A 27,813-nucleotide genomic window follows, 5' to 3' on the forward strand; every position below is an offset into this window, starting at 1 on the left:
TTAGAGACATTTTGTACACAAAAAACACAGTTAACACCATTTTCTCATTTATGGGTGGTACTTGTAAACAAGCCACCTCCCCTTTGACATTTGACTGAATTGCATGAATCTTTAGTTTTCACTATTAGGATGGCATAGAATAGAATGTAAGAAGAGAACAGGTATTCAAAATCTTGTTGGGGAGTTGTTTACTTAATTAGAGCATATTTCAGGTCTATACATATACAGTATGTAAAGAAGTAGACAGTGAAGTTGGAAATTTTCTTGATTTTAAGAGCAGTTATGTCCCTTTATCTCTCTCTAATCCATCATTTTCTACACAGGTTCTCATGATTACATGTTCAGCATGTAGCAGCACATATAAGGTCACTTTTACCATAGATACAATATACTTGTAATATTATTTGTTAGGCACAGGGATCTTACTCGAACACTCTCATCACTCTAAAATGACAACATCATACACAGAAATGTAGGGTTTTTAAATAATTTTATTGCGTACACATTTAGGGCGGTCGACATGATGTATTGGTGTAGTTTCACTCAGAATAAGTCAGATTTGTCAAAAATGGGAGTTGACGTCAATGACATGAGATGTCAGAATTCTTAAAGGTAGCAGGGGACAGTTTCGGACTATAGGCCCGGTCAACTTTTTCAAAAAATGGAATTACCCTGTATTTGAAGTGATATTACATGTGTAAAAATGTATACAATAATTTTAGGATGCATGTCAAATGTAGCTGAGTGCTTAGTAAAAATGTTGATTTACAACATGTAGGTGTCACCATGATTCCTAGCATATAGATGGGTGCAAATACGAAACTAAGACACGTGGTCAGTTGCTGAAGAAATTCCGGTGAAAACATGCAGGGTCTAGCAAAAGGTCTGTAGCTGTGAGGGAAGGTGGATGGCCCCATATGAGAGGTAGATTTTTGAGAAGGGCAGATAGGGTTCTTGATTGTGCACAGTGTCTAAACCCCCATGTTTGGTACTGTGATGGTGTGGGGGTGGTGCGGATTAGCCCAAATGAGGGAAAATCAAAGCAAAAAAGGGGAACCTGCTCAGAGCATGTTTTGTGCACCAGCACCAGTATTTATAGATTACATGTAATTTAGGGTCATAATTTATTAACTACACTAATATGAAATACAAGTATTGACATAAAAGGGAAATATGATTTTTCATTAGTCTGTCATAATCTGACTTTGGTGTATACCCCCTATCCACATGTTTCAAAACCAAAGAAACTGTCCCCTGCCACCTTACACTGAAAACTGAGCTGAATGGGAGAATCTCTTATCATGGCGGCTGATGACGTGTATGCGGCAATTCATTACAACTGCTGTGCCTAGCACTAAATGGGTTACAGAGTATCTATGATCTAAATGTCGGGAGTTCAAGCGAAATTTTGCACTGTGGTCAAAGGAAAAGGAATACATGTATCTACCTTTTAGCATCCCTGATCTCCCCCCAAAACTAGGAACATTGTGCAATAATTGGATACATAACCTTGGAAATGAATCTTTTGTTTTTGAACGGCATTTTGAGAAAGAGTCTTTTAAAGAGGATATCAGGGTAAGTACCAGTTATATTTGCTTTTTACTCAGTAAATACTAATAATTCTTAATGTGTATAATCAGAGTTTATTTACAACAAACTTTTACTTATATAATGATTTTCTAATTTAATCTATCCTTATCCAGTGAACATTTTGTACAGGCTAAATATGAAGGGATGGGTAAACACTGCTTTTTAAATATTCAAAGTTAAATTAATATCTATTTAAGTTAAGATATTGGGATACACACCAAAACCTATTAAAAAGAAGATGCAGTAACTAAAATATTTGATGGCAGCAAGCCTTAAAGAAATAAGAGAAAATAGCTCAAAAAGATGAGGAAAAGGAAAAGCAGGATACATGTAATACTTTCAAAAATCATCACAGCACTAGCACATTTTGTATTATACTATTGTTTTTAAAGAAATTGAAAATGTACAAGTAAACAAATGTATAGTATAGTATATATGAAGTATAGTATATATGAAGTAAGTATATATAATTAATTAGTCATTATTTTTTAGCTAATCCATTTTCTTTTGGAAACCAATGAAAACTCATATGCAGAACCTATTGACCAACCTGGACTATCAGCATCTAAGGAAACAGGTAATTTGATGCACTTCTCTATTAAATGATTAACAAAGTTTTACAACCAAGGTCATTTTAATTCCCCCTGTGCAGTTAATCTTTCAAGTCTTGACATTTACATGGCAATTACTGCAGGGGTGTAGTGATAATCAACTGATTTGTGCTGTATACAGATTCACATTGTAAGATTCTCTTGTAAACAGATGTACTAATAAATCAGAAAGAGAGAAAACTACTATGAAAAATAAACTCTTTGTTGTGTGAAATACATGTACATGCACTTTCATGAAAATTCATTACTAAAGTTATAAATTAATGGTTTGATTTCATTTTTATATTGTCAGCTCAATGAAGACATGAATAGTGACAAAAATATCCCACTCTCAATCCATATTGAAGAATAAACCAACTTTGTGCAACATATACAGATAGAATTGCCCAGTCATTGTCCATCATATGTGCTAAGGAATGTTCAAGTGAAGAATGAAGAAGTGAAGATAATGAACAATCCTGTATAAAGAATACAAAATTAAAAGTTTAAGAATTAAGAGTGTCATTTTCATCAATTTATCCCAATGCACTAGTGTTTTCATTTGAATCTGCTAATAATTCCTCTTCATTATAATCAGGCTCATATTGATATCCTTTGCAGTCAGACATGATAAGATGCTTTCACTGAGAGGCAATTGCCCGGTATACGTCATAAACAGATGGGATTGTGGGAAATATCTTAAAGAGGGATAACTTTATCTTGCAAAATGGCAGCCTCCAGCAGATGATGTGTAGCTATATTTAATAGCTGATTTCTAAACAACAGATTACAATCAAATGGAAATAACCAGTGGACTTAATTACTAAATATTTAGTATTTGAAATGTGAAAATATTTTTTTATACCCTACGTTCCCTTTAATGACGTTAATCTATATTTCACATCTGTAAACCATAGTTGGGCTCCAAAGTCCAACCGCTCGTCCTCGCCGTGGAGCCTGGAAACGGCGCGAGCTGGCTAACGGGGCTCTGGTGAAGCTGGAGGGCCAACCACCCACCAGTGGATAAATCCGGTTACAGAAACGTCTACAGTAGCAACCCCTCTTACTCGTCTCAGACTTGAGAAAGAGGAGAATATTCCAATTCAAATGAAACGAGGACAACGCATGATGCGAGAGCCGACAATGTTGTTCTCAGCCAAACATTCCACGAGGATAGGAGCGTGGAATGTCAGAATGTTATACCAAAGTGGGAAATGTCAACAGCTGGCTATAGAGATGGACAGGTATAACATTGAAATCCTAGGAATTAGTGAAGTTAGATGGAACACATCAGGAATGACTACTTTATCATCTGGGCACACCATCATTTACTCAGGCAACCCTAGCAAAGATGACCCACATGACAAAGGAGTAGGATTCATGCTTACCAAGAAAGCAGCAAGAGCTTTTCTGGAATGGAACCCAGTGTCATCAAGGATAATCTCAGCAAGATTCGAGACTAAATTCCAGAAGACTACTATCATTCAAGTGTATGCTCCAACAAACAACGTAGAGGAGAATGAGAAGGAAGATTTTTATTCCTCGCTACAAACAGTTTTTAACAATGTACCCAAACGCGACATCGTTATGATCACTGGTGATCTAAACGCTAAAGTTGGGTCAGAGAGAGTGGGACGAGAATGTGAAATCGGACCCCATGGCATTGGAACCATCAATGAGAATGGTGAGCTTTTCGCTGACTTCTGTGCAGTGAACAGTTTGGTCATTGGAGGCACGCTCTTTCCACACAAACCTTGCCATAAAACAACCTGGATGTCACCAACTGGAGAAACAGAGAACCAAATAGATCACTTTGCCATTGCCCGAAGATGTAAGAGTTAAAAGAGGAGCAGACATATCTTCGGACCATCATCTAGTGGTAGCAAAGATAAGACTGAAGATCCTAGCACAGAAAAGAACAGAAACAAAGAGAAGAAAATTCAATATAGGAAGATTGAAAGACCCAAACATAGCAAAGGAATTCCAGTTGACACTCCAAAAACAAATTCAGTATTTTACAGCAGCTAAATAAAAACGAGGAGGACATAAACAGTACTTGGGGAATGCACTAAAGATGCAATCATTACATCGTGTGAAGAAACACTGGGATTCATCCAACACAACCGAAAAAAGTGAATTTCCGAAAAGACCTGGGAAACGATATGTAAAAGAAGGCAAGATAAAGAAAAAGTACTTCATGCAACAACACGACAACAGAAGAGGCAAGCGACAGAACAGTATGCCAAAAGAGATAGTGAAGTGAAAAAAAGATGCAAACAGAACAAAAGAGACTATGTTGAACATCTGGCACAGCAAGCAGAAAGTGCATGTGGGAAAGGTGATATCAAATCCCTATACAACATTACAAGACAATTAGGAGGCAGATCATCAAACAGCAACACTCCTGTAAAAGACAAGAATGGCGTAATTCTTACCAGGCTAGAAGACCAACTTGGAAGGTGGAAAGAACATTTCCAGGAGGTGTTAAATCGACCCCTCCCAATGGATCCACCAAATGTAGAACATGGTCCAACCTTGAACATCGAAGTGGGTGATATTACCAAAGCTGAAGTCATCACAGCAATAAAACATCTGAAAAATGGGAAAACCGGGGGAATAGACAACATACCTCCCGAGGACTTAAAGTGTATGGACAACGTGTCACTATCCTATCTCCACCATCTACTCAATAGGATATGGAATGATGAATGCATACCAGAAGACTGGCACAAAGGACTCCTTGTCAAACTACCAAAAAAGGGGGACTCCTCTCTCTGTAACAACTGGAGAGGAATTACTTTGTTATCAATACCCAGTAAAGTGTTATGCAGCATCATATTGACTAGGATGAAGAGAGAAGTGGACAAAAAGATGAGAGATGAACAAGCAGGATTCAGACAAGAGCGTTCCTGCGTTGACCAGATAGCCACCCTTAGAATCATCATCGAACAGACAATTGAGTGGCAGTCATCACTCTACCTCAACTTCATCGATTTCCAGAAGGCATTCGACAGCGTAGACCACCAAGTGCTCTGGGGAATCCTTGGACACTATGGAATTCCGCGCAAAGTTATTTCCATCATACAACAACTTTATGCCGGATTCACATGTCAAGTAATCCATGGAGGAATCATCACAGAGCCATTCCCAGTAACAACCGGGGTGAGACAAGGATGCCTGCTCTCTCCTCTTCTCTTCCTTCTAGTGATAGACTGGGTCAGTAAAACAGCCTACAGTAGCCCAACTGGCATTCAGTGGACACTAGTAAGACGTCTGGAAGACCTTGACTTTGCTGACGACATCTGCACACTATCTCACCGTCTTCAAGACTCCCAACATCAAGCCTCCAACCTAGAAGCAACAGCAAAAAGAACTGGTCTTTACATCAACGCCCAGAAAACAAAATCAATGAGAATCAACTCCATACAAACTGACGCAATCGAGATAAACAACATGGAAGTAGAGGACATCAAAGACTTCACCTACTTAGGAAGTATTGTCAGTACATCAGGGGGCACAGATGAAGACATCAAAGCAAGAAAAAGGAAGGCCCAGCAAGCTTTTGCCATGTTAAGACCAGTATGGCGAAGCAAGGCACTGAGAACACGCACCAAGATCAGAATCTTCAACACCAACGTGAAGTCTGTTCTACTATATGGGTCTGAAACCTGGAGAGAAACATCAACATCCATGAAATCAGTCCAGGTCTTTGTAAACAAGTGCCTGAGAAACATCCTCGGGATAAGGTGGCCAGATGTTATAAGCAATGCAAACCTGTGGAAGAGGACCAACCAACAACCAATGGAAATCACCATCAGAATACGCAGATGGAACTGGATAGGGCATACACTGAGGAAACCCAGTACTAACATCACAAAACAAGCCCTAGAATGGAATCCACAGGGACAGAGAAAGCCGGGACAGCCAAAGAACACCTGGCGCAGGGTATTAACATCAAACCTGAAGAAAATTGGCAAGACCTGGGGAGAAGCTAAGACCATTGCACAAGACAGAGGGAGATGGAAAGCCACTGTAGCCACCCTATGTCCCCCATGAGACGAAGTGGATTGATGATGAAACCATAGTTAACAGATAATCTATGTTTCACAAGCGTAAACTATAATTAACAATGGAAACAATCATTAGCGATTGCAAAACATAGTTTATCTGATAAATACGGTTTCACGATTGTAAACTACGGTTTTACAAGTCATAGTTTATCTGATAAATATAGTATCACAATTTGTGAAACTACAATTAACAATTGTGAACTATAGTTAACGAATGTAAATTATAGTTTACAAATGTGAATCTGTATTTATCAGCAAAATGTATTGTTAATGTTTATTTAAAGACAGATAAACTTGGATTAGCATTTGTAAACTATAGTTTACAACCGTTAAATATAGTTTTACGGATGAAAACTATAGTTAACGAATCATTAACTATAGTTTACAGTTTGTAAACTATAGTTTACAGTCGATAAACCTAGTTTATCAACTGTGAAACTATGTTTAGCTCATTTTTGTGAATTTGGCGTGCCATATTTACCGTTTGATCCCGATCCCAATCAAATTTAATTACATATTTACATTTTTTTTTAAAGGGAAAGGCAACCCAAAAGATTTTTACATGATAAATGATAGGATTAATCATATGATAAAGATTTGTCATACAATTCTGTTGATATATGGCCTAGATAAGCTTCAGTACTAATTTGAAAACGTCAAAAATTGAAATTCCCGCCATCTATAGAGGCTGCCATTATGTGTAACTCTTGTATTCAAGACCACAAAAATCAATAATTTTGACATCACACCGTCTGTTCCGGTTTTGATGAGATTCTAAGATCATCCACAGGTGCTTGGGTTAATTTTAAGGACCTACCCCCACCCCCGAATAAGCTATATGAGTTGATTTCATTATTTTTTTCTTGAAAATATTTCTAATGCATGTCAACAACGTCTTGCATACCCATAAAGTCCAAAATAATTCAAAATAAGCCTTTTAAAAAAAATACCCTCACTGCTCACTGGTTATTATAACAGAACTTATAATAACCAGTGAGGGTATTTTTGTTTAAAAAGGGCTTATTTTGAATTACATGTATTTTGGACTTTATGGGTATGCAAGACGTTGACATGCATTAGAAATATTTTCAACAAAAAATTAATTAAATCAACTTATGTAGCTTATTCGGTGGGGAGGGGGGGGGGGGATCCTGAACCCAAGCACCTGTGAGATCATCAAAGTTGTGCATGTGGTAGATTTTACGAATAAATAGGTTGATGCCTTCCTGGCAAGCAGTTAATTACACTAATGCGAAGGGGAGATGTGAATAAAGGTTTTTTTCTTTCGAAATTCTCGACTCAACCAAGTCATTTGAAAAGAAAAGACTACGTAAACTGTGGATCCATCATTTGCGTAATGACAAGTTGAGATTCAAGACATTTGTATGAAGAACGTTTACCATCTGCCTTGTCTATGACTCGACCGAACGTCTTCTTTTCTCAATTTCTTCTTGCGAAAGAACGGGCTCAAATCTATACGGCTCCAAACTTAACTGTTCGTGACTTGTCATGTTTATAGTGCTGTTGCTGATGAAATAAACCGGAATAGACGGTGTGATGTCATAAATTAAACTTCAATGGCCACTCTCTTAGCGGCGGGTAATTTAAAATACATGATAGGTTAATATTGATTTAATTGTTAATCAAAGGATTTTTGTTGTTAAAGACTATCAATTACAATATCAGTAAGTAATACTTTATTCATAAAAGCAAATATGTGGTTAGGCCCGTTGCCTTTCCCTTTAATACTAGCGCATTACATCTGAATTCATTTTATTTTCAAATACTTAGTCTTTTTATTGTCAACTGAACAGTGAATTCTTTGAAAATAAAGCATTGGTATTTGGATTTAAATAGAAATAATTACTATGGATTAGAAGTTCAATTTTTAACTTATGCAGGAGATCTTGCTCCAACATTTTCTCCTTCTGTAATCTGCATTTCATTTCATATTCATAAATAGAAAAACTTACAAAGGATATAAAATTATTCAGAAAGATTGTTTTAATTTTTTGTTTTTGTTGTTGTTTGTTTTGTTTTGTTTTTTGTTTTGCTGATTTCATTATAATATCCCAGTACAATAGTTTTCCATGTAATATAAAACTTCAAGAAGGAGCTAATTTTCTCCCAAATGTGCTTAACAATTTTGCATTCATACAAAAGATGTTTTATGTCTTCATCTAAATTGCAAGCTTCACATGATGGAGACACATCTTTGTTTCATTTACTTACTTGTACATTTTTGTTCAAAGTACCATTAAGTAGTTTATAGTTAAATTCTGATATTCAATATTGGCAAGAATAAAAGCAACATTTATAAGAATGTAGGAATGATACTTCTAACAGCAAATAACTATGTTCAAAATTACAGTCATATTGCTTTATTGACTAATTTTGTTTTCATGGAAAAATATAAGTGAATAACCATTTCATCTATTCATTATCATCTAAAAAGTCTTTCTGATTTTGAGTATGACGTTTTAATTGTGGCGATGTGGTGCAGATTTCTTATCTATATCACCTCAATATTTATTCCATGCGAAGAATTGTATGTATCCTTATGTGTGATGTATTAGAATAAATGTTTGTGAACTTTCCCTGGATTGGGGGTTGCCATCTCAATGCAAAGGATGTACAACCTGAGACATCATCCCAGTAAAGTAGTAGAAGAAAAATTCAAGATGGTTCATGCAGTACAGGGCATCTTGTAATGTGTACAACCAAAGACAGACCACTTCGTATGGTATATTTAATACATATATACAGAAAATATAATACACAGCTATCATATGCGGCCTGGCACAGGCCGCATGTGATAGCCGTGTATTATATTTTCTGATACGTGTAGAAGAGCGTACTGCTCTGGAAAGGCCCCCCGTGTTATTCAGCTTGGCGTACATTCTTACAAGGATCGCTTCGTTGGTTCATTGGTGGTAGATAACTCTGGTAGCGATGCATGAGATGTATACACACCAAAGACAGATCACATTTCTAAGATTATTTAGGTATAATTATATAAGATTTTATTTTTAAGGGTTGTGTAGAGTTTTTCTATCTAGACCCACTCATATTGAATGGGGAATCTTCACACAGACATGTAACTTTTTCAAGCATTTTTGAAAACGAATTTTTTTTTTACTTTCTTTTCCAGATTCACCAAATCAAATTACAACAAGAGGTACTGTGAGCAATGCTCACTAAGAATACCTTCCGCTTACCCCAATCTCCCAAAGGGTGTTGGTAATAGGTATAAACTACCTCTTTTCTGAGTGTAAAAAACAAATGGCATGACAAACCTTTGGTATTCTCGTTTGTAGGGAGAAATGGATTATCTAGGAACACAGCATCTCCATGCGATGAAAAAAGCCATTAAAGAATTTAAATGGAAACCATATTGTTACTTCGATGTCCAGTGCACGTGACCTTTGACCTTTTGACCCCAAAATCGATAGGGAACATCTTCATCCCATGGGTAGTCCATATGTATGATATGGTGACTGTAGGTGGAAAGGATAACGCTTTAGAGCCCGGAAACCATATTGCTACTTCAATGTCCAGTGCGCTTGACCTTTGACCTTTTGACCCCAAAATCGATAGGGAACATCTTCATCCCATGGGTAGTCCATATGTATGATATGGTGACGGTAGGTGGAAAGGATAATGCTTTAGAGCCCGGAAACCATTGCGTCTACAGATGGACGGATGGACAGACGGACAACCTGATTCCAGTATAACCCCCCCACAACTTGTTGCGGGGGGTATAAAAATTTTAAAAGACAAAAAGAAACGAAACAAATTAAATAGATGAATTTTAAAAAGGGTGGGTGGGTTAAAAAGACATAACCGAACCCCCCCCCCCCCCCCCAAAAAAAAAAAAAAACCAAGAGGAAAAGAAAATAAGAAAATCAAAGATCGTGAATTCGGAGTAACTATCAATGATAGATGGAATTAATTACTGATGTAATATGTCACATCGCTCAAATACTTTCTCCAAACAAAATACTAATAATCAGGATGCCGTAAATCTTCAATATAAAAATATCGCTAAAAAGCAAGTACTTTTGAAAAATATTGCAATATTATTTTATAATCATGTTTAATTAAGCGGCATACATACAACTAAACACTTAAATTACATTAGATTTGGAAATTTTACCAGCGTACTCTAAAGTACTCTAGCGTACTCTGTTTAGTAGCACCCCTTCAGAGTACTTCACAGTGGTAAGTGCATTGATAGATTTACAATTAAATTTTCCTTCTCAATCAATATTCTATGTATAGAAGTAGTATCTCTGTATATCACAAAAAATATCTGTTTTTAGAATCTAATGGAAAAAAAACAACTATATATATATTTACATTTCACATTTGTGCAATTTTCTTCAAATGAATAAAATCATTACCAAATGTAATTTCTGAATTTTCATGCAAGTAACTGGTTTTGCAACTAGATTATGTGTGTATTTGAGAACTGATATTCAATAAAAATCCTATGATAGAGCTACAATTCCACATATCAATGTACAGAGGGTTCCACTTAAAATATTGCATACATGTATTTGTTATATTTCGGTCAGTATATCGCTGTACCGAACCATTTTCTATATAATTCCTTTCTATTTCTTTCTGATTAGCAAACTTTCAAATTTGGCTATTCTAAATATTAGAAGAGCACTGCAATAATACACAATCGATCTCTATCCTAACAACTTCACACATTTTGACCCTCAAATTTATAGTGTATAGGGAAATGCTTCACAGGTGAGAAGTCATGCTTCAACGAACTCAGTTGACCCCATGCACAAGCTGATTTAAGCTTCCTGATACTGCCTTGTGGCATGTTACCTGGTCAAGTAAATGAATTAAATGGCGTTTTGGTGTGACATGGACAGGTAGCTCGGGGTGTGATAATCAATTTAAATTGAAATAGTTTAAGGGTTAGATATATGTATGCAATTGGCTTGAAATATTAATAAGTCGTTGGAAAAATTTACCTAAAGTAATCATACTTGTGTGTAATTTGTATCAAGGAGAATAAAAATATATAGGCTTTGATCTTCAGCTTTGAATACAAATCATTCGATATACAAATTTACCTACATGTTTATACTTTGATTGAAACAAAATTGAAAGGCTTGGATCTTCCGCATGGAAAACAATCATTAGACGCACGTTTTTTTGTTTTGATTTTTTTTTTTTTTTTTTTTTAACATAAATCACGCAAGTGTGTAATTATATTTTTAATTTACGAGAGAGCTGTCTCTGGCAGACAAACTTCGTCAGAAAAATATTACCAACCTGTACTTCTGTGCACATGAGCTACATGTATATATATACTGCACTAAAACGCATCCATCTGCATCAAATAATTCTACATTACTTAAATAAGGTCGATTAAAAGTCAGTAAATATCAAAACTGAACTTACCTAGGAATGTAATGTACGAAGCACTATGACAAATGAATTTTATGAAAGGCTTTCGTATAAGTTTCCCCAATCGACTCTTCGGTGCTATTAGGTAGAATAATGAAAGCAATGGGAAAGTAAGTCCAATTAAAAATGTAATCATCAGTCTGGATACAATGTTATGTCGACGGAATCCGGGCAAGCCTTCATACCACAGAGATGCTAACAGTTGTTGGCAGTTGGGATGAGCAACAAACTGAAATATTAAGAAGAAGAAAATAAAAGGCCTGAGAGCCACATCACTCACCCAAGTCACTTGGCTCTGCTGTTGTTCAAGTGTTGTGATTTTATAATTTTTTTTTTTCAATATTTCTTCCCATGAAAAAATTTGACCTCATATTGTGTCCCCAACCTAGCTAACGTTTTTTATATAATATATATATATACGGAATTGCAGCATACTTGAAGTACATATGCAGCACAGAAGCAGTACAAAATCCAAGCACACTATATCAGTACAACTCCAGCATAACTGCAAGTGTGCTGCATAACTTTTAAATGGAAGAATACATGGAAGCAGCGCAATTGCAGCATTTTTCAAATATGTAAATTAGGACTGCATTTGTACTGCAAAAAAAGACTGCTGTGCAGTATATGCTGTCTTGCAGCACATGTGCTGACTTGCAGTACAGTTGCCATATGTACTGCTCTGCAGTCTGCTGATTTGCAGTACAGATGCCTTATGTACTGCTCTGCAGTACATGCCGATTTGCAGTACAGATGCCATATGTACTCTGCAGTACATGCTGGCCTGCAGTACTACTTTAGTACTGCAAAGCAGTACGCCATACCAAATATGGACATTCGGTTTGCAGCGCAGTTGCAGCCTGTTTCAAATATTTCAAAAGACTGCAAAGCAGTACGCCATACCAAATATGGACATTTGGTTTGCAGTGCAGTTGCAGGCCGTTTCAAATATTTAAATTAGGACTGCAGTTAGGCTGCAAAACTGTGCTGCTTTAAAGCACAAATGTGTTCTATACAGTGCCTTAATTACTTTGCGGAAGATTTCAAAATGTAAAACAACAAATGTTCTGTATCTATTAATGCATATATATTCAGGATTAAACTCATTAAACATACATTCATAAATGAATAGTGACCCTTGTTCAGATAGAAACATGATTATAAAGATCTAAATATACTATTAAAAAAAATAATAATAATAAAAATAACTATATCTATAGTATGAATGTATTTAACTAGGCTCAATTCAATTCTGTTCAAACTAAGGTAAATGTCATCAAGCAAAAATTTAGTGCAATAAATTCTTGTACAAATTAACATATCGTAATCCATATTCCTTATGCGTCCTATTTCAACAATTTACCACCGATTTACCAGCCTTCATGCCCATGGTCTCCACTCTCCTTGACTTTAGGCCTACTGATTTTCTGTACTCAAATGGCCACTAGTACCTGATAATTAAATGTAAACATGTAAACATGTTTTGAGAACTAACTTAATAAACTTAAAAATTTTGATATTAAAAGATCTATTTGTAAGTTACAGATATCAGCTCATAAAATATAAAATTAATGATTGAAGTTGGTAGATAATATTCTGGTATTAAATACTATAGGAGTGAGGTACTCGGACACTCTACTTGGTTCTTGGGAGGGGGACAGCCCAGAATGGGGTATACGGCGCAGGTCGAACTCACCAGAGAATTTAATTGGATTAGATTCACCCAGAAAAGATTCTGGACTTGACACTTCGGGGTCTAGGGATTGGAATAGGTGGGAGGAGGATTTCTTGTCCTCCATGGGGGGGTCAGTTATTCCTAATGTCTCAGCAAGGCCCACACCAGTTAGGGGGGATGGTTTTGATTATGGACTTAGTTCAGGGACTTTCCCGGAACATCATACCCCCTCCCTGCATCCCTATGCTCCAGGGCCACGGAGGTTTTCGGCCCCACTCCCTCGCTCGTGGGCCGATGATCAGGCTGTAGGCCAGCTTAGTCAGAGTTTACCCCTGGGGGGCTTAGGTTCACGCTCACAGCGTCCCTCTCCCAGACAGTATCCCCCAACCGCCCCTTTTTTGGAGCCAGGGATTTTCTATGGGAATTATCACCCCCCACAGGCCAGCCAAAGCTATGACCTACTTACAGGGTCCCCACCCCCACATGTTCATCCTTCACATGTGCAAGACCCTTGGGCTGGGGGGAATACCCCCCATCCCCAGCACTTGGTACCTCCCACGCTCGGCGGTTACGCTAGCACACCTATCCCCCACCCTACTATGATGACTCCACCCTACCAACAGGGACCCTCCGCTTATCCTGGCGCCACGGCCTGTGGGTTAGGGGACGAGGGGGATAGAGTAGCTCACGTTTGGCCCCAGTTAGGTGTTCCCGACACACATACCCCCTTCCTTGGACCGTTGGCCCAAGGGCCCGCTCCAGTGCCCCACCCCCCCACGCCCGCCCCTCAGTACCCTAGGGCCGGGGAATACGCGACGGGCACTGGAAGACACGCGCCTAAGTACAAGGATTTGCGGTATGATGGGAAAACCAGCTGGAAGTCCTTCCTGCACAAATTCGTTCGCATGGCACGTAGCCAACAGTGGACCGAGCCTGAACAGCATGACCAGTTCTGCTTCTCCCTGGAGGGGACCGCCAGTGATTACTACACCCTGTTGTTTGACACTGATCGCAACCTCTCATTGACCGACATCCTGAGGAGATTCGAGAAGCGTTTCGGATCATCAACGCCAGACCTCTCACACCAGCTGAACTTCCAGTCAGCGTCCCAGAATGCGGACGAGTCATTGAGACATTGGGCAGATTGGGTGCTCACCCTAGCCACACAAGCCTTCCCATCCGTGCCAGATGTTCATACTCATGCCATTCCGCGGCTGTGTTATGGCGCCGAAGATCGGGATGCAGGACTCTATGCCCTGGATGGCCAGCCCAAGACGGTTGAGGAAGCTGTTGATCGAATGCAGTATTACCAGCATTCGAGGCAGACTAAGTCGTCGAAGCCTAGGCGAGATGTGAGGCAGGTAGCCCAGGAGGAAGCCCCCGATTCTGACAAGAAACTCAAGGAGATGCGCCAGCGCCTTCAGGAGATAGAGAAGGAACTCCGAGGGCAGACCCCCTCTCCTCAGAGACCTTCATCGCCACCTTTGAGCGGCAATCGGAAGTCAGTAGGTTGCTACAAATGCGGGGCCATGGGGCACTTCAAGAAGGAATGCCCGCAGCTGAAGGGGAAAACTGAGGCGAACCAGGGTCAAGGGGCCAAGGCCAAGCCTAAGGACAGTCACAAGACGCAGCAACGTTCATCAGAACCACAGGGGCGGGGAGCCAAGACCCGCCAGTCACAATCTAGTGGAGGGCCTACGCAGCGGGAAGTCAGGGTGCCGACTCCAGAGCGCTCCCCGGTTAGGCCAGGGCCGTGCGATGCTCACACTGGGACAAGTGGGTTTGCAGGAGGACACAGGCAGGCGCCATCCTGCATGCGCCGCTCCAGGAAGGGTACACTCCAAGTGCGGTTCAAGGAGGCATCCGAGGAGGAGGAGGAGGAGGAGGAGGAATCCAATGACTGGATCATAGGGTGGGAGGAGGACAAATACGAGCCCTCTCCCAGGGATATGTTGTTGTGATTCAGGCTCCCTGAGGATATCGTGGTGCCGGAACTGCCCGGGTTTGGGGCAGAGAACCAGGGGGATGGGGAGGATTCGGAGGACTTGTCGGATCTGGAGCCCTCGCCCATTCAGGAGGAGCAGGTAGGCGCAGACTTTGCGCCCAAGCCTAGTGAGTGCCCGGAGCCAGTTAAGGCGCAGGTTCAGCCCAAGGAGGAATGTGGGCTGAAGGTGGTTAGTGGCCAAGCGGAGGACGGGACAGCGGATATGCCATGCCGGCATGAGGGAGAATCCCATGAAGACTCGCCTGTGCCAATAGGGCAGATACGCCCAACCACCGGATTCATGGTTGAAATGGTAGTCCAGGGAGTCAGACTACAGGCAGTGGTAGACACTGGGGCGGAGGTAAGTGTGTTGTCCACCCGGGTCTACGAGGAGCTCGACCCCAAGCCTCCCATCAAGCAGCATGTGACCTTGGTCCAGGCAGGGGAAAATGCCAGGATGAGAGGCTTCATCATCGGCCCTGTGGCCGTTTGCCTGGGAGACACGGAACATAACGTCGACCTGTATGTGGCTCCCCTGCAGGATCAAATGCTGCTAGGTATGGAGTTTCTACATCAGCAGAAGGCTCACTTAGACCTGGAGCATGGCACCATGACCTTGGGAAGGGAAAAGGTCCCTATGACGTTCGGACGCCCAGGAGGGGGACAGGAGGCCCAGGTTTCAGTAACAAAGTCTATTAGGGTCCCAGCTGCGTCAGTTGTCCTATGCCCTTGTCATTTGGATAAGGAGTTGGAGGACTTCGTAGTCAGCCCCCAGATCATATGACTCTCGAACGTTTTACTGGTGCCGCATACTTATCACACTGGGGGGAGATCAGCAGTGACCTGCACTGTCAACGCCTCGGACGAGGATGTGTCCATTCCAGAGGGCAGTGTGATAGGCTCAACCTCGGAGGCCGGATTGCGGGCACCGACTCCGGACTCTGTCCGGAATGTTTGCGGTGTGGTTAACCCCCACACTGATTCGGGGGCTGAGGTCCCTGAACACTTGAAGGACCTCCTTGATTGTATATCCAAGGAACTGACCTCGGAGGAGCGACGGATGCTTGTAGACCTGCTCAACGAATTCCAGGACATATTTGCGACAGGGGAATTCGACTTTGGCAATTTCACGGCTCTGGAGCATGAGATAGACACAGGTGAGGCTCGCCCAGTTAAGGAGAGGATGAGGCGCACACCGCTGTTCTTCGTAGACGAGGAGGAAGCACATCTTAAGAAGATGTTGGATGCATGCGTGATCCAGCCCTTTGTGTCGGAGTGGGCCTCCACCCCTGTGCTGATCAGGAAAAAAGACGGGCAAGTTCGGTGGTGCCTAGACTACCGCAAACTCAATGACGTTACCCGGAAGGACGTATTCCCATTGCCCCTTATCGACGAGTGTCTAGACACTCTAACTGGCAATGTGTGGTTCTCGAAGCTCGATGCCAACTCAGCTTTTCACCAAATCAAGATCAGCCCTAAGGACAGGAAGAAGACCGCCTTTGTCACGAAGTACAGGCTCTTCGAGTTTGTTCGTATGGGGTTCGGATTGTGCAATGCGCCGGCGACTTTTTCCCGTGCCATGAGCCTGGTGTTAAGAGGACTCGCATGGAGTATAGTCCTGGCCTTCCTGGATGATGCCTTAGTCCTCGGTAAGGACTTTCAAGGTCATTTGGACAACTTGAGAGCGGTATTCCAGGAGTTCGACCTGAAATTCAAGCCCAAGAAGTGTGAGCTGTTCCAGACTAAGGTTGAATTCTTGGGGCGCCAAGTAAGCGGGAAGGGTATTGAGATGGGGAACACCTACATCGCCGCAGTGAGGGAGTGGGCTCCCCCAACCAATGTTAAGGAGGTAGAAAGGTTCTTGGGGTTTGCAAACTACCACCAGACCTTTAAAGCAGGGTATGCCCAGTTAGCGAGCCCGCTTTATCAGGTGACGGGGAAAAAAACCATTGAATGGGGTCCCGAGCAGCGGTCGGCATTAGATGCTTTGAAGAAAGCGCTCACTAGTCCGCCCACATTGGCCATGCCTATAGTGGAGGGGATGTTTGTACTGGATACGGATGCATCAGGGGAGGCCATAGGGGCCGAGCTTAGCCAGATCCAGGATGGGGTTGAGAAATCTATAGCCTATGGGAGCCTTGGCCTGAATAGAGACCAGAGAAAGTACTGCACTACGCGGCGGGAGCTAATGGCGGTTGTGATGTTCACTCGCATGTACCGCCATTACCTCCTGGGAAGGAGATTCAGGGTTAGGACGGATCATCATAGTCTCATTTGGCTGCTGAATTTCAAATCTCCTCAGGATCAGCTGGCCCGCTGGCTAGAGGAGCTTAGCCAGTACAATATGGAAATACAGCCCTACTCATCCTGTGCCTCTGGCGCCGCTTTTGCTATTCATCCCAGCGACCTGCCCTGCGGAGGTTGCCTGAAGTTCACGAAAGCTCACCAGTCATGGAACACCTTTGTGGAGGAGGTTGATGACGTGGCTCCCCTCGCCCGCGCGGGTACTTGGACTTACTTAAAAGAGCCTTCGTCGGACGAGGAAGTTGACTTGGCTGAGGACTCTGCTATCAACTTGGCCCAGTGCAAGCCTGGAGTCGCTCCGGAGGGCCACAGCCCCCGAGGTCAGTGAGGCGGCATGGAACTATGTCTCCCGAGAAATTCTCGGGCCACCAAGCCAGACAGTTGACTTTGAGAGTGACAATATGGCATCTGGTCTGTTCAGGATCCAGGCACAGCTGCTCACCAGTCCTCAGATACCAGCTGTTGTTAGGATGCTTACAGACACTGGCAGTGGTTCCCTATCCCTCATAGGCATGACCCCAGAGGAGATGATGCAGAGCCAACAGCAGGACTTGGACTTGAAGCTCTTTCGCCAGTGGCTGTCAACTGATGGAGAACCGGCGAAGGGAGAGCTGTTCCTAGCGAGCCCGGCTTTGAAAAATTACTGGATTGATAGGGAATTTTTCATGAAGGACGAGGACCAAGTCCTTTGGAAGTTGGTGGGGGAGGGAGAGTCGAGGAGTCGGCTATTGGTAGTCCCCCGGGAATTGAGGGAGGAAGTTCTCAGGCTGTGCCATGATGTCCCAGTCTTAGGCCATCAGGGAATCAGCAGGACTAGAGCCCGCCTTAGGGAGCGCTTCTTCTGGTATGGCATGATGAGGGAAGTAGAGGGCTTTGTGAGCACTTGTGGGCCCTGCAGCCGGAACAAGCACCCCCAGTGACACGCGCGAGCAGAGATGATAAAGTATCATGCCGGAGCTCCCATGGAGAGAGTGCACTTGGACTTTCTGGGCCCATTGCCCCGTCCAACAGTGGCAACGAATACGTGCTTGTTATGGTGGATCAATTTACTAAGTGGGTCGAGTGTGTGCCACTTCCCTCCCAGACAGCTGAAGTGACCACCTCAGCAGCAGTGAACCAGTTCTTTGCCAGGTTTGGCTGCCCGTTCCAGGTATTTACCGACCAAGGGCGCAACTTCGAGAGCAAGCTCTTTGCAGCAGTTTGTGAGCTCCTGAAAATCCATAAGGCACGGACAACCCCTTACCGCCCCTTGGCCAATGGCCAAGTAGAACGGTACAACCGGACGTTGATGGATGCTGTCAGGTGCTACATAGACAAGGCTCAGAATAGCTGGGACGTACATTTGGCACAGATAGCAGGCGCCCTGAGATCATCTGTGAACCGTAGCACAGGGTTTACTGCCAACAAGTTGATGTTAGGTCGGGAGACCAACACCCCGGCAGACTTGATGTATGCTCCCCCCATACGAGGTGAGGACCTAGACTTAGAGGACTATGTGGTGAACCTGGAGAAGTCCATCCAGGCAGCCCACGAGATAGCCCGAGCCCGACTTCGGACTACAGAGGAGCGCATGAAGCGTGACTACGACCTTAGGGTCAGGTTTCGGGCCTATCAGGAGGGGGATACAGTCTATGTCCTGGACACAGCCACCGTGAAGGGGAAATGCCGTAAGCTCAGCCCCTCATGGAAAGGTCCTGGGCTGGTGGTCCAGAGACTCAGTGCCCACCTATACCGAGTAAGGACCAAGACGACAGTTATGCTGGTCAACCATGACCGCATGAAAAAGTGCGAGGACCGCGACTTACCTCGCTGGCTTGCCAATGCCCGGGAGAGGTATTTAGCCGAGAAGGGCTCGTGTCAGGCCGCAGACGAAGGGGTTCATGCCAGAACCCCCACCGGGACCGTGTCGGAGCCGGATGGCATCCCGAGGACACAGGATCCAGAGGTCGCACAGACCCCCCCCCCCCCCCCCCCCCGGAGGAACCAACCCCTACTCCGAAGCGTAGACAGGGAAGATCGCGTAAGCACCGTGTGCCGTCACCGGCTCCCCCGAGTACCCTCTCGGGGAAAACGTGTTATTGCCTCTGCCGACAGGCGGATGATGGCAAACTTATGATCCAGTGCGATAGGTGTGAGGAGTGGTTTCATGGGAAGTGTGTGGGAGTGACTCTGGAAGATGCAGAGAGGATGGATAGTTATGTGTGTTCCCCTTGTTCCTGTAAGGGTACGGGTGACTCACCCCCTCTTCTTTCTTTTTGAAGGAGACAACGTGATGCAGAATCTGAGGGGGGTTCTCCCCCCAGGAGTTGGAGGCAGAAGCGGGCACGCTCCCAGAGGGACGACTCCTCACCCCAGAGCAGGAGGAGGCGGAGGGTCACTCCGCCACCCCGCAGGCCCAGTCCTGTAAAAATCAGGGAGGACTTTGCCAACCCTAAGGACGCGGGTAGCTTACCCAATCTCCCTAGCCCCAACTGCAGTCGGGACTCGGAGTGCCCCTTGCTATGTGGGGTAGCCACCCGGAAGCTCCGGCAGCATGTGACACTCATTCACTTGCCGTCGGTCTTCCGGCGTGGCGTTCCCCCCTCCCGGGAGGTCTCATCCATCCGGGAGAGGGTGTTGAAGTGGTTGGCCAGGACCCTCCTCGGCCCAGGTGCCACTCTGTCTGAGTTGGCAGCCTCCTTACGGGCCGAGGAGGTGTTCCCGGACCCCCATAGTGGCCTTACGCCAGATCTTGTAGAGGCTATGGATAGCCTGTGCCGCAGTGTGGGGGAAGCCCCTCCCCCAGTCTATGAGTTGCGCGGGGATGTCCACCCTGCGCTCCTGTTAGCGAAGATCGACTCCTGCTCGAGGGTGGCTTACAAGAAGTTGGCCGCCAGCGAGAGGATCGGTCGCCGGCGTTTGAGGGACTTCTCCATGAAGCCTAACTCATCAGGGGGTCTCTCACGCGCCAGAACGAGGCCCTCCTCGGGGGCTCTGGCTCCGGGGATAGCTGCTCCCTTGGTGCCGCCGGCAGCTCCTGAGGAGGCCCCGTTCGTCCACCAGGAGCCAGGGCATGCCTCCACCTCGTCGGATGACGGGCCTCCCCCCCTTGAACCTATTCAGCCCGCGGGGTGGGAGTTAGACTCAGACGGGGAGGAACCGGTTGAGTGGTACCCCCTTGGGCCAGAGATGGCCGAGGGGGGGGTGACACCGATCAGTATTGGGGTGAGTGGGGATTCGTCCCCCATGATCGAGTACGGGCAGAGCCCCTTGGATGGAGAGATAGGGGGCCCTCCAGCTGGTGGGGAGGAGTTCTCAAGGCCACCCCCTGGGTTCGTGACCACTCAATATATGGTGGCGGAGATGCCTCGGTGGTGGTGTGGTGCCCGCAGGGTGACCCTGGCGGTAATCCAGGAGTGGTAAGTCACTCCTGGATGGTTCCCCTGGTATTGGGGGGAGGTTGTTGCTGTTTTTGGTGTGAGAGCCAGGAGTGACCCTGGTCCACATGGGGGTGGATTTTAGGGGGGGATTTCCCTTTACCACCGAGCAGGGGTGCATGGCCCAGGACAGGCTGTCCTGGTGTGCACTGGGGACAAATTCGGGGGGGGATTCCCCGTCAGGAGTTTAGGGGGTGTGGGTCACAGGGTATCCCTGTTCCACAACGGGTAGGGGCCTTTGAGGTCACAGTTAAATTCTTCCGGGAGTATGCCCGGGTCCCCTTTTTGCCGGAGTTTTCCGGCGTCCTCGAATAAGTCTCTCCGAGGGGGCATGTCGTGCCCACCTTGATTACTGGTTGGACCCGTTTCTCTGTCCTTCAGAGAAAACGGGGGTAGGGTAGTATCTGGAGAGTCGTCCCTAGTACGACCTGTTTGGCGGACTGCTTCCGGAGCCCGGATGAGTGTTCCCGCCAAGAGTCATCTTGACAGGATTGCTGGAAGAAGCCAGACGCTTGTTTGTGATTATACAGTGATTCCATAGAGACAGTTATTCAGCGTTATGTTTAGGCAAGTGCTGTGGGTACTCACGGGTTTTCTGGGTCATTACACCCCATATTTACTATACTGGTATATGTACAGTATTTCTATATATTTCCGTGCTGCCCCTTGAGGGCCCTAAAATTGGAAAATAAAATATGCTCCATGTTCTATGTAATAAATATTATCACAGCAATCAATGTTTGGCCACGTCCTGACCAATGGCAATGGAATGCATGTTTACGTTAGCCTAGGCCTATCTGTTTCCATAACACTTACCTAATAATGTCGGTGCACGTTGAAATACACTTTTCATTACTTCGAAGTTGAATTAAATGTGCTTTGTATGACTGCTCTGTTACACATTTGATCTTGTACAGGCCGGGTCACAAATCGGTTAGCCATTCTAACATCGATACTCCAATCTTTCATCTGCTTCAAATAAAAGCACGCAGCTCAGTGTTTCGGCGGAAGTCAAAGGGTACCTCGATCGGCCAATTCCGTATTTCCTATGTTGTACTGCGAGTACGATCTGCCGAGTTTTGCCGATGAGTTGAATGCCTTAATGTTTTTTTTATTTTAATAGAAAAAATATTATTAATCGTTAATTTTAGTTTGAATATATAAGAAACCAGTGTAAGCTGCACAAAAAGTTGATGGTTTAAAAAAAAAAAACGTATAACAAACGGTTGCAGGTAATTTCATTGGGCAGTCATTTCACCCCCTTTCCTTCACGCTTCGTATAATTTTTTAGGATACTTATGAAAAATCTTTTCGCTAGTTTGAAGCTCAAGAATTGTTAATGCAAATATCAACGCGTTCTGAAGGTTTTTTTCAAACTTTGAGCGATTGAGCAATATATGGTGTATTGTGGAGACGAGAATATGACACAAAACGACTGACAACTGTGAATAACAATGGCGGACGATGTAAACAAGATTTAGGTGTCGCTAGAAAACCAATAGCCGTGTTTCGAGTTCCTCCGGAACACAGTTTTTATTCTGTGTTTAGTCACGCCGCTTCAAAAATGTTCAGCAGGGTTACTTCCGGTTTCTCGTTGTTTACCAACACTTCGCATATTAAATGTATATGTTTGGGATGTATGGGGGTATGTATTTGTTTGTCAACATTTGATAAGCTACCATTGGTCAAATGCAACGGAAGACTTAGACAAGACGACGATGTTGCAGTGTAACTTGCAGATCTATGCAGAAGGCCTGTCTAGGAACCCAGGCCCTATTAGTACAGTAGTAGCCATAGTGGGACATGAAAAGAACGTATTAGACTCGGTGAAACCTACCAAATAGGTAAATCAAAATAGTTACTATTTTTTGTAGAACGTTGTATATGATTAAACAAAACACAATGTCTTAAAGTGATTCATAAAGCCGACATCATGCCCAGTACTGATGTCTGTGGAAATGAGGGGTTGGGCTATTTATACAATGTATTCGTTCATTCCTAGTGCGGGTGTAAAGTCTCACAAATAATTCGCTGCATTTTTCTGAGTGCAAAACTAGACCTGGACAGCTTTTTGTTTTGTTTTTTCTAAAACAAATTTAACAATGTCATAATTTGTGGAAAGCCTTTTGAATTTTACTGATTTTGATTTTCTGTAACAATTTTATAAAAAAAAAAAAAATTTGTTTTCATATATGATGTAAAAGAAACCAAATATAAATAACCCCCTCGTTTCCACAGATATTACGCTATGCAAACTTGAATTGCCTAATATCCATTATTTTGTTGATCCTCATTTATAATTAAATCATTTCATGCTGATTTGAGAAACGCTTTCTAAGGTGTAGTAAGACATTTTTGAAAAGTAACATTTGTGAATCAAAATTATATTTCTGAGGAATGTAGTTTATAATATATTATTTGTTTAAATTTTTTTTGCAAGTACAACATGTACATGGGTGGAATTTTATCATTCACTGAAATTGGATTTTTACACTTTTCAAAGTTAATTTCATAAAAGATTTGAAATAGCTAAATCAAGCTCTATAGTTTAATATAGAGATTGTATTGGAGCTGTTCATGTACCTAAAGATTTCACAAAATAAGTGAAGCAATTTTGAACTTAAAATATTTTGTTCTATACATGCATGCTTGTAAAACCAGATATATCTTGCAGGTGCTGTGATGGTGTACATATATGACCTGCTTTGGTCTGAATGGTTTGCTATTAAACTATGGACAGGACAGTGGTATCATCTGTGAATGACTGACCATGCTGATTATGTCAAAGCTATGGAATAAATTCTACATAAATGATCATCATACTCATCAAAGACACAACAGAATACGATATATGCGACCAAAAATGACCAAGACAAAAGAAAAATGTTATATGGGTGAGAATAATTTAATCATATCTACTAAGTTATAAATGATATCCTCCCTAATTTAAACATTGATATTTGAAAATTATTATTTATCAACTAACACTTGCGTCACAAGTCTTTCATTTATAAGTGACTAATTTAATAAGAAGAATTTTTAGTATGAAAGTAACTCTAGTAGATACATGCATTTCAATGACTTTTCATATTTCCAATGTCATGAGTATTTGTGATCATTGCTCAAATTGTTATCATTGAACAAAATATATCTGCTCATGATTAAGGTATATTCCTGTTAGTGACATCATTTCCATTCTGTGCACATAGATGTAGAAGTACAGAGAAAAAGTTTGGGAAAAGTTAATTGACTTGTATATATTAACAAAATTGAAAAAAAAAAATTAATGCTGTTTAATGCCATATATTGCAGAGAAAAAAAAGAGTATCTAGCTAAGACCATTTGTGTTCATTCAAATATTATGTTGGTAGATCTTGTTTGAGTCTGCTTTATACATGACACATGCTTTAAGTGCCCAGGTGGGCCCTTGTGATGAAATATGCACATTTTCGGATTCATGTCAGAACATTGAATGCAAGCAAACTCCCATGAGTACAATGTATTAGGGAAATTAGATACATGTAAAATAAATATAGTAAACTTTATTGATAAAAGTTATGAAAATTCATAGATTCAGTTTTAATATGAATGACTACATCTGATGTATTCCTGAATAAGTTCAAGAAATATATATGCAGTTAACGATATTTTTCTAACAAATACATTAATTATTGTTTTTTGCATTTTCACAACTTTGCTTCTTGAATTGACAATAATTTATCGTCAATATTGTGGTATCCTTCCTCTTTTTTACAGGGATATAGGAAGTGGATCATCCATTTTCCTTGCCTTTCCCTCGAGGTCTTCAGACAGTGTCTCTATACATCATTAACCATGTTTTACTGCATACCAGTCAATAATTCCAGTCAACATAAGTACAGTCATTGTTATCAACCTGTGTATATATGTCGAATAGATTATGAAGAAAGAAAATCATGCTCATTTTTCTTACTAAATGAGAAGTGGGAGAGCACATAAATATGAGTGGAAGTGTACATACATGTAATTACTGATGTATACAAAGCACACTGCTTGGTCAAGTTGGAGCAAAGATAAATGAGAGTTCTTTGATATGAATTGAAATTTATTTGGAAGTAAATGAACTACCTGTATGGAGCTTGGATGAATGATTATTGCAAATCCTAATCTAGATTTGTAAGAATAGATCACCCAATGTTATAATTATATTCCCCCCCCCCCCCCCCCCCCCCCCCCGAAATTGCCTATGAGCCTAAACTATGAGTTCGAAGTGTAAATTCTCTGATATATGATAATCTACTATCGATTTAGTGCCACATGACCACCATTGTAAAATGCATACATTGCTCAAGTCTATGTGGATAAGGGTATCAACTAGGCCTATCTTAATGTCGCGCAGTATCTATTTGTGAAGGGCAGTACAAACCTCTTGGTTTTCTTAAAACTTGGATCACTGTTTGTTATCTTCGCCTTTCATATGGTGAAATGGCTAGAACAGGGATGCTTCTGTGTTGGATCAGCTTTTACGGAATGTAGTAATCGCTCTAATTTTCTGCACTGTTCTGCTACTCATGGTTTTCTAAACAAATGACGCCATCGTTTCCTCTGCGTGGACATTTTTTTCCAGGGTTGGGAAAGGGTGAACTTTAACATCATCCAAAGTAGATATACACCCCTTTCTTTCCATTATCTGAATTGCTACCTTTCGTGCCACAAAATCCATATTTTGTTAAAGACAGTTTTGTTACCAGAGTAAACAATATCAACCGGAAGTACCCCTGCTGAACATTTTGTTCATGTCACGTGATCGGCGTGGCTAAATGCGAAAAATCCCGGGTGTTCCGGATGAACTCAAAACGTGCCTATTGATGAGCCGTCTACAGTCAGTGTAAAACTTGGAATGTAAGTATGAATTTATAGATAAAGTAAGAGCACACAATACATACATTAAAATGTTGAATTGGGGTCAAATGGATCCAGCTGCCCTCACCACTTAAGAGTTATGCCTTATATGTTGTGTGTTGTAACCATGTCTTACTTAAAATAAAGATGTTTTGATTTGACCCTGAGCTGAGCCTAGCGAAATATGGACAAAATCTCGTCGTGAATATATACCTAGTCATGAAAGTAGGTCTAGATCTAAAAGAGGCACCGTCCCTTTTGGTGGGTTGATTACATTTCTTTCTTTTTTTGAAAGATGGTTATACAATGTTTTATATTATAATCGTGACACAAAATATGGTTTAGCTACTGCTGTAAGTATTAATTAAGTATAGGTTTATATGTATTCAACCACCTTGTGTTGAACAGTAAAACACTGGCCTGCCATTTCATGTTATAATATTATATTTTTCAGGAAATAAACCTACCAAGAACTGCAATCTCTTTGAAAGAGTCCCCCTGTTCCCATCGGGCCTACCTTCAATAACTATGTGACACAGACGTATCAGTTCTTATAGGAAGGGATTACTCAAATACATATTGACTGCTGTGAAGTTTTGCATTTTCAAAACAGACTGAAAGTGAAACAGTGATGTTTAATGAAACCTCAATTTTCTCTATATTCACTTGTACATAGTATGCTATATAATTATCATTCAGTCTGTAAAAATGGAAGAGGTGATTGACAATTTTCGCTGCAAGGATGCAACAATCAACCTTGTTCACTCAGGCAATTTTGGATACTCATTTTTGTGGCCACAAAATTTTCTACATGATAAAACAATATAGACAATAAATCACAATATACTAGGAAAGAATATTGTTTTTTGTTGTTGTTTTTTTAAAAGAATGACAATGATGAAGTGGTTTTAAATTGATGTGCTGGACATTAAATAATACTAAGCTCAAAACGTGATACCTTTCTTATACAGTGAAACTTCTCCAAACCGGCCCCTCAGAAAACCGGTTCTCCCTGAATATCGGCCGATTTTCAAAGTCCCGGCAGAAATCTTAACATTTCCTTACAAAGAAAGTCTTACAAAACCGGACACCCCTGAAAACCGGACATCAGCCACTTTATAAAGTACATTTGTTAACAAACATGTGTAATTTACCCTTAACATACCGGCCACTTTTTGAAGACAAGAAAATTTTGGCCAGAGATTGATCAAGATCGTCCAGGTGTGCAAATTGACTGACTGACTAGCCAGGTGGGAAATTATCAACTGTAAGTGTGAAAAACACTATAGTGGCCTCTTTAATTTATATTGTTTACCTGTGCTGTCAAGGGTGTAAATTGACACTTAGCTAATTCAAGAGACCCTTCCAAATTCTGTACAAAATGTAAAAAACAGTTAGGAACATATTGAACGAATACGGAATCAAACGCCATATTGTTTCACCATACTATCGTATGGATATAAGCGGTAGTTAATAAAGAACAAATAAAAATAATTATTAAAAGATAGATTTTAAAAAAATTCTTGGTTTCCATACACTTAAAATTTCAAAGAAATATTCAAATTACAATTTCATATTTACTACTGTACTTTTTAAAAAACGTCAAAATAAAATTGTTAATGACATAAGCGATGAATGTAAACAGAGTTTTTATAGGTAAGAGGAATTCCAATAATAGGCCTCTGTGTTTTCTTTATGTATCCTGTTATAGATTTTCAGTTTGAAATTTGATGATTTCAGCGAGAATATTTCTTGTAATTCATAATTACCTTTAGGTACAAGCGGACTAATTTAATCTCCACCGATAATTGATCATAGATCACCAGATCAAAGTGAACAGTACCTACTTTGTGAATATTGAGATAAAACG

At 41.8% G+C, this 27,813-nt stretch overlaps 1 protein-coding gene and 4 long non-coding RNA genes across 8 annotated transcripts in view; 4 read left to right on the plus strand and 1 right to left on the minus strand.

Moving 5' to 3' along the window:
- LOC130051788 (uncharacterized) overlaps positions 1-22,323 on the plus strand; it is a 165,558-nt gene extending 143,235 nt beyond the window's left edge. Inside the window, exon 13 of the long non-coding RNA XR_008800030.1 lies at positions 22,312-22,323. This is a non-coding gene — a long non-coding RNA (uncharacterized LOC130051788). The remainder of the gene's footprint in view (positions 1-22,311) is intronic.
- LOC125682085 (transient receptor potential-gamma protein-like) overlaps positions 1-27,813 on the minus strand; it is a 201,279-nt gene that overhangs the window by 58,138 nt on the left and 115,328 nt on the right. For both annotated transcript variants that reach the window (XR_008800026.1, XM_048922484.2), the window contains exon 5: positions 11,678-11,912. Coding sequence is in view for 1 of the 2 variants with exons in the window: in XM_048922484.2 (XP_048778441.1) it covers positions 11,678-11,912 (235 nt within the window). In the remaining variant the exon portion in view is untranslated. The remainder of the gene's footprint in view (positions 1-11,677; positions 11,913-27,813) is intronic.
- LOC130051790 (uncharacterized) lies at positions 1,271-2,697 on the plus strand. 3 transcript variants are annotated; one of them, XR_008800036.1, is made up of 4 exons: positions 1,271-1,575; positions 1,788-1,920; positions 2,083-2,167; positions 2,494-2,697. It is a non-coding gene; the product is annotated as an uncharacterized LOC130051790 (long non-coding RNA). The 3 variants fall into 3 exon arrangements; XR_008800035.1 differs by having other exon boundaries at positions 1,271-1,920; XR_008800034.1 differs by lacking the exon at positions 1,788-1,920.
- LOC125682130 (uncharacterized) lies at positions 22,446-24,967 on the plus strand. The gene is made up of 3 exons (XR_007372443.2): positions 22,446-22,906; positions 23,737-23,956; positions 24,819-24,967. It is a non-coding gene; the product is annotated as an uncharacterized LOC125682130 (long non-coding RNA).
- Positions 25,642-26,799, plus strand: LOC130051791 (uncharacterized). The gene is made up of 2 exons (XR_008800038.1): positions 25,642-25,943; positions 26,398-26,799. It is a non-coding gene; the product is annotated as an uncharacterized LOC130051791 (long non-coding RNA).

This window comes from Ostrea edulis, chromosome 2, assembly GCF_947568905.1.
Source record: "Ostrea edulis chromosome 2, xbOstEdul1.1, whole genome shotgun sequence".
Classification (NCBI taxonomy): Eukaryota; Metazoa; Mollusca; class Bivalvia; order Ostreida; family Ostreidae; genus Ostrea; species Ostrea edulis.